At 47.9% G+C, this 13,011-nt stretch overlaps 1 protein-coding gene across 1 annotated transcript; it reads left to right on the forward strand.

Annotated features, from left to right (window-relative positions):
• The first annotated feature begins 260 nt into the window (after positions 1-260).
• On the forward strand, positions 261-7,459 carry MAGEC1 (MAGE family member C1). Its single transcript, XM_024353190.2, has 4 exons — positions 261-363; positions 1,101-1,198; positions 1,350-1,456; positions 1,789-7,459. Exons 3-4 carry the CDS (start codon positions 1,453-1,455, stop codon positions 6,921-6,923), a joined length of 5,139 nt encoding a protein of 1,712 aa, XP_024208958.1. The 5' UTR covers positions 261-363; positions 1,101-1,198; positions 1,350-1,452; the 3' UTR covers positions 6,924-7,459.
• Positions 7,460-13,011: the final 5,552 nt, after the last annotated feature.

Here is a 13,011-nt window from a genome sequence, read left to right on the forward strand (position 1 = left end):
GGTGGGAGGGAAGAGGTCAGCAGAGCTTAGGGAGTGAGCAGAAAGGTTTGGAGCACATCCTGGAGGTGGGAAGGAAGGGATGGAAAGAAGGCTGACAAGCGGGCGGGGGAGGGGGGGCGCCTTCCTCCTCTGAGAGGAGGCCCCGCCCCACGCTATCCGGGCTGTCAGCCCTGATCAACCCTGACAGAGTTCCCGGATGTGCTTTGCCGGATGTGCTTTGCCGGATGTGCTTTGCCGGATGTGCTTTGCCGGATGTGCTTTCCCGGCGGCCATCTTGGGAGTCTGAAGGACCTGAGGCATTTTGTGACGAGGATCGTCTCGGGTCAGCGGAGGGAAGAGACTTAGACCTATCCAGTCTTCAAGGTGTGGGCCCCGAGGGAGAAGTGAGGGACAACCCCACCACAGAGAGAAGCAGCCCTGGCCTGCCCTATCCCTGCAGTGGCACTTGTAGGTGGCGGAAACGAAGATGGTAGCCGAGGGCTGAGGGACGCGTCCTCACGGCAGAAGAAGGGAGGAAATGCCGGCCCTCTAGGGAATAAATAGGAAGGCATTGAGGAGGACCGGGGGAACCCCCACCTCAGAGGACAGATTCCCAGAGATTCCCATCCTGCTCCTCAAATCAGCCCCCATAGAGCTCCCCAGGCACTGAGGCTGAGCGGCCGCCCTCTCATTGCTGGGTGAGGGGTGTAGGGGAGGGGGAGGGGGAGGCCTTGTTCTGGGGGTCCCATGGCAAGTCAGCATGGGGAGCTGCCTCCAGTTGGCAGAGGGAAGATTCCCAGGCCCTGCTGGGAACAAGAGTGAGGACTGAGGGGTCACATGTGCGTCAGAACAGACGTGAGGCCACAGGGACCACCCCCGTGGTAGAGTGCTGGGAGGTGGCTGCCACCTCACTACCTCCCACTGCTCTCAGTGATGTGGAGTTTGCCTGAGGTTTTTCCTCAGGCCAGCAGAGTGGTGGGGGCCTGGCCCTGTCTGAGAAAATGTGACAATGCTAATTGAATTCTGAGGGGGTCACGAACCTCAGAATTGTGGGACTCTGGGAGTCTGGCCAGCCCCAGCTGCCGTCTTAGCTGGAGGGGCTCCCTCCCTTCCTCTTGCAGGTGCTCCAGGAAGCAGGAGTTGAAGACCTGGGTGTGAGGGACACATACATCCTAAAAGCACCACAGCAGAGGAGGCCCAGGCAGTGCCAGGAGTCAAGGTGAGTGCACGACCTGTGTACCAAGGGCCCTACCCCCAGAAACAGGGCAGAGCTGGCAGCACCTGGCCTGTAGCCACCCACTGTCATTCCTGGTGCCTCAGGCTCTGCCTGCCAGCTGTGCCCCGAGGTGCTTTCTCATGTCCTTCTACAGGTTCCCAGGAGACAAACCCCCTAGGAAGACAGGCGACCTGTGAGGCCCTAGAGCACCACCTTAAGAGAAGAAGAGCTGTAAGCCGGCCTTCGTCAGAGCCATCATGGGTGAGTTTCTCAGCTGAGGCCACTGGCACTGTTCCTCTCTCCCTCAGTCCTGTGGGATCCCATCATACCTATTCGTGTTCACACGTTTACCTGCTGCTCCTGAACAATATTCATCATGCCTCTCTTTCTAAACCTTCCACGCCCCAGCTTTGAGCAAGGCTTCCAGAAGGCAATTTTCATACTGGAGTTGGTAGATGCAGAGGATCCCCCAGATGAGGAAGAGGAGGAAGCTTCCTCCATTTTCTCTTCCTCTTTCCACTTTTTATTCCCCTCGTCCTCCTCCTGTTCTTCTTTCTCATCCTCATCCTCCTCTCTGCTTCTGCGTTCTCCAGGGGACAAGGATATGCCTACTGCTGGGATGCCGAGTCTTCTCCAGAGTTCCTCTGAGAGTCCTCAGAGTTGTCCTGAGGGGGAGGACTCCCAGTCTCCTCTCCAGATTCCCCAGAGTTCTCCTGAAAGCGACGACACCATGTATCCTCTCCAGAGTTCTCAGAGTCGTTCTGAGGGGGAGGACTCCTCGGATCCTCTCCAGAGACTTCCTGAGGGGAAGGATTCCCAATCTCCTCTCCAGATTCCCCAGAGTTCTCCTGAGAGCGACGACACCCTGTATCCTCTCCAGAGTCCTCAGAGTCGTTCTGAGGGGGAGGACTCCTCGGATCCTCTCCAGAGACCTCCTGAGGGGAAGGATTCCCAATCTCCTCTCCAGATTCCCCAGAGTTCTCCTGAGAGCGACGGCACCCTGTATCCTCTCCAGAGTCCTCAGAGTCGTTCTGAGGGGGAGGACTCCTCGGATCCTCTCCAGAGACCTCCTGAGGGGAAGGATTCCCAATCTCCTCTCCAGATTCCCCAGAGTTCTCCTGAGAGCGACGGCACCCTGTATCCTCTCCAGAGTCCTCAGAGTCGTTCTGAGGGGGAGGACTCCTCGGATCCTCTCCAGAGACCTCCTGAGGGGAAGGACTCCCAGTCTCCTCTCCAGAATTCTCAGAGTTCTCCTGAGGGGAAGGACTCCCTGTCTCCTTTAGAGATTTCTCAGAGCCCTCCTGAGGGTGAGGATGTCCAGTCTCCTCTGCAGAATCCTGCGAGTTCCTTCTTCTCCTCTGCTTTATTGAGTATTTTCCAGAGTTCCCCTGAGAGTACTCAAAGTCCTTTTGAGGGTTTTCCCCAGTCTGCTCTCCAGATTCCTGTGAGCGCCTCCTTCTCCTCCACTTTAGTGAGTATTTTCCAGAGTTCCCCTGAGAGTACTCAAAGTCCTTTTGAGGGTTTTCCCCAGTCTCCACTCCAGATTCCTGTGAGCCGCTCCTTCTCCTCCACTTTATTGAGTATTTTCCAGAGTTCCCCTGAGAGAAGTCAGAGAACTTCTGAGGGTTTTGCACAGTCTCCTCTCCAGATTCCTGTGAGCTCCTCCTTGTCCTCCACTTTACTGAGTCTTTTCCAGAGTTCCCCTGAGAGAACTCAGAGTACTTTTGAGGGTTTTCCCCAGTCTCCACTCCAGATTCCTGTGAGCCCCTCCTTCTCCTCCACTTTAGTGAGTATTTTCCAGAGTTCCCCTGAGAGAACTCAGAGTACCTTTGAGGGTTTTGCCCAGTCTCCTCTCCAGATTCCTGTGAGCCCCTCCTTCTCCTCCACTTTATTGAGTCTTTTCCAGAGTTCCCCTGAGAGAACTCAGAGTACTTTTGAGGGTTTTCCCCAGTCTCCACTCCAGATTCCTGTGAGCCGCTCCTTCTCCTCCACTTTATTGAGTATTTTCCAGAGTTCCCCTGAGAGAACTCAGAGTACTTTTGAGGGTTTTGCCCAGTCTCCTCTCCAGATTCCTGTGAGCCGCTCCTTCTCCTCCACTTTATTGAGTATTTTCCAGAGTTCCCCTGAGAGAACTCAGAGTACTTTTGAGGGTTTTGCCCAGTCTCCTCTCCAGATTCCTGTGAGCCCCTCCTTCTCCTCCACTTTATTGAGTCTTTTCCAGAGTTCCTCTGAGAGAACTCAGAGTACTTTTGAGGGTTTTGCCCAGTCTTCTCTCCAGATTCCTGTGAGCCCCTCCTTCTCCTCCACTTTATTGAGTATTTTCCAGAGTTCCCCTGAGAGAACTCAGAGTACTTTTGAGGGTTTTCCCCAGTCTCCTCTCCAGATTCCTGTGAGCCCCTCCTTCTCCTCCACTTTATTGAGTATTTTCCAGAGTTCCCCTGAGAGAACTCAGAGTACTTTTGAGGGTTTTCCCCAGTCTCCTCTCCAGATTCCTGTGAGCCCCTCCTCCTCCTCCACTTTATTGAGTCTTTTCCAGAGTTCCCCTGAGAGAACTCAGAGTACTTTTGAGGGTTTTCCCCAGTCTCCACTCCAGATTCCTGTGAGCCCCTCCTTCTCCTCCACTTTAATGAGTCTTTTCCAGAGTTCCCCTGAGAGAACTCAGAGTACTTTTGAGGGTTTTGCCCAGTCTCCTCTCCAGATTCCTGTGAGCCGCTCCTTCTCCTCCACTTTATTGAGTATTTTCCAGAGTTCCCCTGAGAGAAGTCAGAGAACTTCTGAGGGTTTTGCACAGTCTCCTCTCCAGATTCCTGTGAGCTCCTCCTCCTCCTCCACTTTACTGAGTCTTTTCCAGAGTTCCTCTGAGAGAACTCATAGTACTTTTGAGGGTTTTCCCCAGTCTCCACTCCAGATTCCTGTGAGCCCCTCCTCCTCCTCCTCCACTTTATTGAGTCTTTTCCAGAGTTCCCCTGAGTGTACTCAAAGTACTTTTGAGGGTTTTCCCCAGTCTCCTCTCCAGATTCCTCAGAGTCCTTCTGAAAGGGAGAACACCCATTCTCCTCTCCAGATTGTTCCAAGTCTTCCTGAGTGGGAGGACTCCCTGTCTCCTCACTACTTTCCTCAGAGCCCTCCTCAGGGGGCAGACTCCCTGTCTCCTCACTACTTTCCTCAGCGCCCACAGGGGGAGGACTCCCTGTCTCCTCACTACTTTCCTCAGAGCCCTCCTCAGGGGGCAGACTCCCTGTCTCCTCACTACTTTCCTCAGAGCCCTCCTCAGGGGGCAGACTCCCTGTCTCCTCACTACTTTCCTCAGAGCCCTCCTCAGGGGGCAGACTCCCTGTCTCCTCACTACTTTCCTCAGAGCCCACAGGGGGAGGACTCCCTGTCTCCTCACTACTTTCCTCAGAGCCCTCCTCAGGGGGAGGACTCCCTGTCTCCTCACTACTTTCCTCAGAGCCCTCCTCAGGGGGAGGACTCCCTGTCTCCTCACTACTTTCCTCAGAGCCCTCAGGGGGAGGACTCCCTGTCTCCTCACTACTTTCCTCAGAGCCCTCCTCAGGGGGAGGACTCCCTGTCTCCTCACTACTTTCCTCAGAGCCCTCCTCAGGGGGAGGACTCCCTGTCTCCTCACTACTTTCCTCAGAGCCCTCAGGGGGAGGACTCCCTGTCTCCTCACTACTTTCCTCAGAGCCCTCCTCAGGGGGAGGACTCCCTGTCTCCTCACTACTTTCCTCAGAGCCCTCCTCAGGGGGAGGACTCCATGTCTCCTCTCTACTTTCCTCAGAGTCCTCTTCAGGGGGAGGAATTCCAGTCTTCTCTCCAGAGCCCTGTGAGCATCTGCTCCTCCTCCACTCCATCCAGTCTTCCCCAGAGTTTCCCTGAGAGTTCTCAGAGTCCTCCTGAGGGGCCTGTCCAGTCTCCTCTCCATAGTCCTCAGAGCCCTCCTGAGGGGATGCACTCCCAATCTCCTCTCCAGAGTCCTGAGAGTGCTCCTGAGGGGGAGGATTCCCTGTCTCCTCTCCAAATTCCTCAGAGTCCTCTTGAGGGAGAGGACTCCCTGTCTTCTCTCCATTTTCCTCAGAGTCCTCCTGAGTGGGAGGACTCCCTCTCTCCTCTCCAGATTCATCCGTGTCCTCCTGATGGGGCGGATCCCCAGTCTGCTCTCCAGATTCCTCAGAGTCCTCCTGAGTGGGAGGACTCCATGTCTCCTCTCCACTTTCCTCAGTTTCCTCCTCAGGGGGAGGACTTCCAGTCTTCTCTCCAGAGTCCTGTGAGTATCTGCTCCTCCTCCACTTCTTTGAGTCTTCCCCAGAGTTTCCCTGAGAGTCCTCAGAGTCCTCCTGAGGGGCCTGCTCAGTCTCCTCTCCAGAGACCTGTCAGCTCCTTCTTCTCCTACACTTTAGCGAGTCTTCTCCAAAGTTCCCATGAGAGTCCTCAGAGTCCTCCTGAGGGGCCTGCCCAGTCTCCTCTCCAGAGTCCTGTGAGCTCCTTCCCCTCCTCCACTTCATCGAGTCTTTCCCAGAGTTCTCCTGTGAGCTCCTTCCCCTCCTCCACTTCATCGAGTCTTTCCAAGAGTTCTCCTGTGAGCTCCTTCCCCTCCTCCACTTCATCGAGTCTTTCCATGAGTTTTCTTGTGAGCTGCTTCCCCTCCTCCACTTCGAGTCTTTCCCAGAGTTCTCCTGTGAGCTGCTTCCCCTCCTCCACTTCATCGAGTCTTTCCCAGAGTTCTCCTGTGAGCTGCTTCCCCTTCTCCACTTCATCGAGTCTTTCCCAGAGTTCTCCTGTGAGCTGCTTCCCCTCCTCCACTTCATCGAGTCTTTCCAAGAGTTCCCCTGAGAGTCCTCAGAGTTCTCTCCAGAGTCCTGTGAGCTCCTTCTCCTCCTCCACTTCATTGAGCCCATTCAGTGAAGAGTCCAGCAGCCCAGTAGATGAATATACAAGTTCCTCAGACACCTTGCTAGAGAGTGATTCCTTGACAGACAGCGAGTCCTTGATAGAGAGCGAGCCCTTGTTCACTTATACACTGGATGAAAAGGTGGACGAGTTGGCGCGGTTTCTTCTCCTCAAATATCAAGTGAAGCAGCGTATCACAAAGGCAGAGATGCTGACGAATGTCATCAGCAGGTACACGGGCTACTTTCCTGTGATCTTCAGGAAAGCCCGTGAGTTCATAGAGATTCTTTTTGGCATTTCCCTGAGAGAAGTGGACCCTGATGACTCCTATGTCTTTGTAAACACATTAGACCTCACCTCTGAGGGGAGTCTGAGTGATGAGCAGGGCATGCCCCAGAACCGCCTCCTGATTCTTATTCTGAGTATCATCTTCATAAAGGGCACCTATGCCTCTGAGGAGGTCATCTGGGATGTGCTGAGTGGAATAGGGGTGCGTGCTGGGAGGGAGCACTTTGCCTTTGGGGAGCCCAGGGAGCTCCTCACTAAAGTTTGGGTGCAGGAACGTTACCTAGAGTACCGGGAGGTGCCCAACTCTTCTCCTCCTCGTTACGAATTCCTGTGGGGTCTAAGAGCTCATTCAGAAGTCATTAAGAGGAAAGTAGTAGAGTTTTTGGCCATGCTAAACAATACCGTCCCTATTACCTTTCCATCCTCTTACAAGGATGCTTTGAAAGATGTGGAAGAGAGAGCCCAGGCCATAATTGACACCACAGATGATTCGACTGCCACAGAAAGTGCAAGCTCCAGTGTTGTGTCCCCCAGCTTCTCTTCTGAGTGAAGTCTAGGGCAGATTCTTCCCTCTGAGTTTGAAGGGGGCAGTCGAGTTTCTACGTGGTGGAGGGCCCGGTTGAGGCTGGAGAGAACACAGTGCTATTTGCATTTCTGTTCCATATGGGTAGTTAAGGGGTTCACCTGTTTTACTTTTGGGTATTTTTCAAATGCTTTTCCTATTAATAACAGGTTTAAATAGCTTCAGAATCCTAGTTTATGAACATGAGTCGCACATGTATTGCTGTTTATCTGGTTTAAGAGTAACAGTTTGATATTTTGTAAAAACAAAAACACACCCAAACACACCACATTGGGAAAACCTTCTGCCTCATTTTGTGATGTGTCACAGGTTAATGTGGTATTGCTGTAGGAATTTTCTTGAAACTGTGAAGGAACTCTGCAGTTAAATAGTGGAATAAAGTAAAGGATTGTTAATGTTTGCATTTCCTCAGGTCCTTTAGTCTGTTGTTCTTGAAAACTAAAGATACATACCTGGTTTGCTTGGCTTATGTAAGAAAGTAGAAGAAAGTAAATTGTAATAAATAAAAGTGTCAGTGACTCATTTATTTGATGAACATTGTATCAGCATTTGCTCATAGAAATTACTGTTAGTAGTGAAGTTACCATTAAAAGCAAGACTCATCCCTAACCCTAAAACGGTAGAGTGTAGGTCCAGAAGCCATATCAGGAATGTGGTCAGATTTTCTCTACAATCTAAAGAATAAGTTTAAAAAGGAGTGGGGAGGTGAGACTCCAGATGGAGCCTTTGATTAAAAAGGCCCTGAGCTAAGGCAGTTTTGGGCTTTGGGCAACTGTAGGTGATTCTGTGGGGGCTGATCGTTATGAAGCTGGGTGGTGGCAGGGCCCAGACTCTCAGAAGGTGAGAGAAAAGCCTGGAAAGGAAAACCACTTGAGCGGTTCCCTCTGGGTGGAGGATGAAGCAGAGAGGAGTCTCCACCTGGGGAAGGCATGGAAGGTGTCCTGTGGCTCTGTAACTGGTGAGCCTGAACACAGTGCAAGGACTAGGTGATTGATACCCATCATCTGCAAGTTTTCCTGAGAAATGTGGTGATAATTCCTTGATGTGGTGCTCAGAAGCCTCTAGGCTGGCACTCATTTGCCAGGCCTGGGAGAGCCCAAGCCCATTCCATTGACAGGACTTTTAGTTGGGTTCTTTTGAATGTAATGTGGACAGGTCTAAGCAAGGTCTAGATTTCTCGTGGAGCTTAAATAAAACTAGTGGTTTGGATGGATGATCAGTGGGGAAGGTGAAAAGGAGTTGGTCCTTAACTTAAAATCTACAATCTTTGAGTTGCATTCAGTTGTGGAAGCCTCTTCTTTCTTGAATGATACACTATATCCTTTTAGAAAGAAAATGCCCTGAGGTATATTTATGAAGCCAAACTTTTGGTTCAGTTCATATTCCTTGACATATTCAGCTAGATGTTCTATGAGACGTTTTGGATAATGAAAACAAGAGCTGAATTTTTCTCAAAAGACAGTAGTAGACTTTGGGGTTATAATCATATTGATGACAACTGCCATTTATTAAAATTCCAAGGTCCGCCAAGCTGTGTGCCAGGTGTTTTGCTCACACTACATACATTCCAGCCATTCTATAGAACAGGGATTATCAAACCCATTTTACAGACGAAGAAGCTGAGGTTTATAGTTCATGACAAATTCCCCAAGATCACGTGATGATCACATGATTCGAAAGTGACTGGGCTGGGACTTGAGTTCTGAATTCATCTAGACCCACACTGTCCCCACTCCTCTCAGCCTGAGCATAGCCTTCTTCCTGTTAAGTCACTTCTCTTCACACTTCCTAATGTCTTTCAGGTAACATAAAGGAGAAACCTCTGACAAAGTATTTAGATAGGCCTAGAGAAGAAGGGTGACAATGAGAATCAATACCTTTCAAGGATCGTTTTGGGCTTTCTTTACCTAAATTCTTCCTGTTATGAGCCCTAGGTTTCTTAAGAGCTGACTCTGTCTGGGTGCCAGTACTTTTGTCCAGCCCCAGGGCTTTCCCACCTTACAACACCCTCCATTCGATCTCCCCTGGGCGCTCTCCTGTGTAACTCTGGACCCTGGCCTGCTGAGTAACTTCTCACTGTGGTCTCGCACTCTGAAGCCTGTGCCCAGCCCTCAGTGCAAGAGCCCAGAGACATCTGCCCTTCCCCTGACATAGACCACTGTTTGTCACTGGAGAAGTTCCCTGACCGATCCATCCCTCCCGCTGGCTCCTCTGTGATAACGGCCCTCGATGTGAATATCCACTTTGGATAGTGACATTTCCATACCTACGCTGGGCATCTTCAACGCACTCTCCACATATTTCCAAATAGGCCGCAGAGTAAAATCTGATTGTCACATAACATATGGGGTTTAGGGATGTAATCCTAAGGTCAGATATAGCCTATTTGAAATCTTCCTAATATTTGATACTTGTAGTATGATTTTAATGAGATGCATTATCTGAAACGGCACTGAACACAAACAGAGATGAATAAGTTTGTGTAGATGATCAAATGCCAATCTTTCCTTCATAAACTCTGTAGGTGAGGAAAGGCTATAGACATCGCTTTCTAAATGATCTACAGGAAGGTGAATTTCTAAAAAAACAAAACGGTATCAAAATCTTGAAGACTGCCTAGGAGGTGACAAGGGTACTTTGGGGGACATGCCATCTCTGATGAGAAATAAACAATAATTAAACATCCTTCCACTGTCTCTCGTCTGTGTACCTGCCCCACAGGAAAATCGTGGCTTGCAGTGAGCCACAGGCACGTGTATAGCTGTTCAGGAATGTTCCATCATATGGAGGGTAGCAGAGGCTCACAGGGTAGGTTATTTTTCACACACCAAAAATATGAGAGAATTCTCAGTCTAAAGAAATTATATAGGTTATTAAAAGGACAGTGCCAAGTGATATTGAGGGATTAAGGTTGACCCTCCCTGCAAAGACTTACAGAATTGTCTTAAAACTGGATGTAATCCTGAATTTGAAACCACCAGTCACCTCGTAGGTGCAAGAAAAAGTCGGAAGATTTCAAGGCTATGCAGACATTCCCAGAAACAATTCCAAGACACGAAGAGAATTACTGTCCTCAAGTATAATAGTTGCTTTTCTTTGAGCACCGTAATGACATATGGGAGAGACTACAAGTGCCCATCTCCATCTTGTCTAGCTCGCCTTCCTGGCGGGTTCATTTGTAGTTAGACGGAAGCCAGTGCATCATTCCCATGCTTTCGTTTCTGTTCAGCGCTAAACATCTGTTGTGACATGGAGGGGCAAGGTGAAAGCAGCTTGGATTGTTGGCTGAGGGGAAAGTGAGGGCCTGCTGTGGATTAGTTTATTATGCCATAACAATACCACAGACTGGGTGACTTAAACAATAGAATTGTATTTTCTCCCATTTCTGGAGGCTAAATATCTAAGATCAAGATGTAGGCCAGTTTGATTTCTTCCCTGGCCTCCCCGTGGCTTGCTGATGACCACTTTCTCACTGAATTCTTACATGGATGTTCTTTGGTCTGTGTGTCTGTATCTTAATCTGCTCTTTTATGAGAACACCAGTCATCTTGAATATGATCCTAATCATAAGATCTCATTTTACCTTAGCTGCCTGTTCAAAGGTTCTGTCTCCAAATACAGTGATATTCTGCAGTACTGGGGGTTGAGGCTTGGATATATGAACTCTGAATGAAGGGCGCAATTCAGCCCATAACACCCTGCCAACTTAAATCAGAATTTCTGTGCACAAAAATAAGCTCGTGTGAAGCCATTTAACTTTCAGGGAGTTTTTTCTTTTCCATCAGGTTACTGTTAATGTGACTACTGGAGTGCTCCTCTTCCTTTTCTTAGGGTCATTTCAATATTTGACTTAAAAGTAAATAGTGCATGTATTTTTGTTGCAAAAAATTCTAAAAAGACATAGAAATTGCATTGCTTTCTTTACAAAGTTCCTCCAAAACTCAGCCTCCTACTCAGAAGTTTCCACACGTAACAATGTGGCCGTGTAAATTTTAAAATATGATTTTCGATTTCAGGCTTTCATAAAGATAGATGTGCTATTTTATATATACACATATATGTACATATATACACACAGGTGTAATGATATAATGATATACATATAGATCTGCCACTTACCTCTGCCACTATAATAGATTCAATTGCCTCTTCCACAAACGTCTACACTGAAATAAAAATGTGGCATTGATTTCGAGATAGGATTATTTCAAAGGCAATCAAGTTAAAATGAGGTTATTAATGCTGGCCTTATTGGAAGCCAGTATAAACAGGGGATATTTGGACATAGAGATATGAGTATGGAGATGACAATGTGAGTAGACATGGAGGGAAGACAGCTAGGTACAAGGCAATGAGAGAGGCCTGGAAAGCATCCCCCAATCACAGCCTCATAAGGAATCAATCTTGTGTACACCTTGCTCTTGGGCTACCAGATTCCAAAACTGTGAGACAATGAAATTCTGTTGTTTTGTCATCCAGGTTGTGGTACTTTGCTATTGCAACCCTAACATGCCATGATACTCACTTATTAAAATGTATCCAGCATCTTTCCATGTCAGCACATAGAGATCTGCCTTACTTTGGGGACTTTTCCCGAGAATGCCAATTTATTTCTGTGCATTAACAAACTGAACCAACCTCCTCCTGATGAACACATATTTGCTTTTTCTTTGTGGCTAAAATTAGTATAAATATAATCAATATATTTGACCATAAATTCTGGGACAAGTGCATAAAATTCCTTATAAGGAATACATATCAATGTAGAAGTTGTGTAGAAGTGAACAGGGTATGAATAATTTTATACTTTTTCAAATGTTGCTGACTCTTTCCACCAAAGGTCTCACCAATTAGTTTCCCTACACATTTGTTGATGTGGAAATGATTCATTTGTTGACAAACATATTTTATCAGAATTTTAAACCTTATTGAAACTTATGGGTGAAAATCCTAGGGGAGTTTGGTTTTGGTAATGACATTTTCAGATGCATCACCAAAATTTTGGTCAAACTTATAGGTGCAAACCCTAGTTGACCTTAAGTTTGGTGGTGACTTTTTCAGATGCAACACCAAAAGTGCCAACATCTAAGAAAAGAGATATAAATTGGACTTCATTAAAATTAACAACTTCTACTCTAAAAGACTGCTAAGAGAAAAGACAAGCCAGAGACTGGGATAAATGTTTTGTGAAACACATATCTGATAAAAGTTATATATTTAAATATGCACAAAACGCTAAAACCCAATCATAAGAAAACAGAAAGCCTAATTGAAGATGGCCAAAAATTCTAAACAGGTACCCCACCAAAGATATATATGAATAGAAAGTAATCGGACACAACTGTCCAATTTCTGATATGGTTTGGCTCTGTGTCCCCACCGAAATCTGAACTCAAATTTTAATCCCCACATGTCGAGGGAGGGAGATGATTGGATCATGGGGGCAGTTTCACCAATGTTTTTCCCCTTGTAGTGAGTGAGTTCTCACGAGATCTGATTGTTTTGTATGTGTTTCGAAGTTCCTCCTTTATGCTTCTTCCTCCTGCCGCCTTGAGAAAAAGGTACCTGCTTCCCCTTCGCATTCCACCATGATCATAAGTTTCCTGAAGCCTCCCCCAGCCGTGTGGAACTGGGAGTCAACTAAACCTCTTTCTTTTATAAATTATTCAGTCTCAGGCATTTCTTTATAGCCATGTGGAAACAGAATAATACAGTGACATATATCATTAAAGAATCGCAAACTGAAACAACTAAGATATAACACTACAGACCCAGAAGAGTGGCTGAAACCCAAAACACTGAACCAACAAATGTTCACACGTGTGTTGAGCAACAGGAACTTTCAATCATTGTTAGTGGGACAGACCTGAAGGAATCGTGAAAGCCTATTGCTAAGTGAAAGAAGAAAATATAAAAAGGCGACATAATATATGATTCCGGTCATACGATATTCTGGAACAGGCAAGATGAATACACTAAAAATATTAGTGGTTTCCAAGGGCTGAGGGGTTGGAGTTGAGGAATGGAGGATTAATCGATAGGTGGAGTACACAGG

The sequence above is a fragment of the Pan troglodytes genome, chromosome X, assembly GCF_028858775.2.
Source record: "Pan troglodytes isolate AG18354 chromosome X, NHGRI_mPanTro3-v2.0_pri, whole genome shotgun sequence".
In the NCBI taxonomy this organism is placed as follows: domain Eukaryota; kingdom Metazoa; phylum Chordata; class Mammalia; order Primates; family Hominidae; genus Pan; species Pan troglodytes.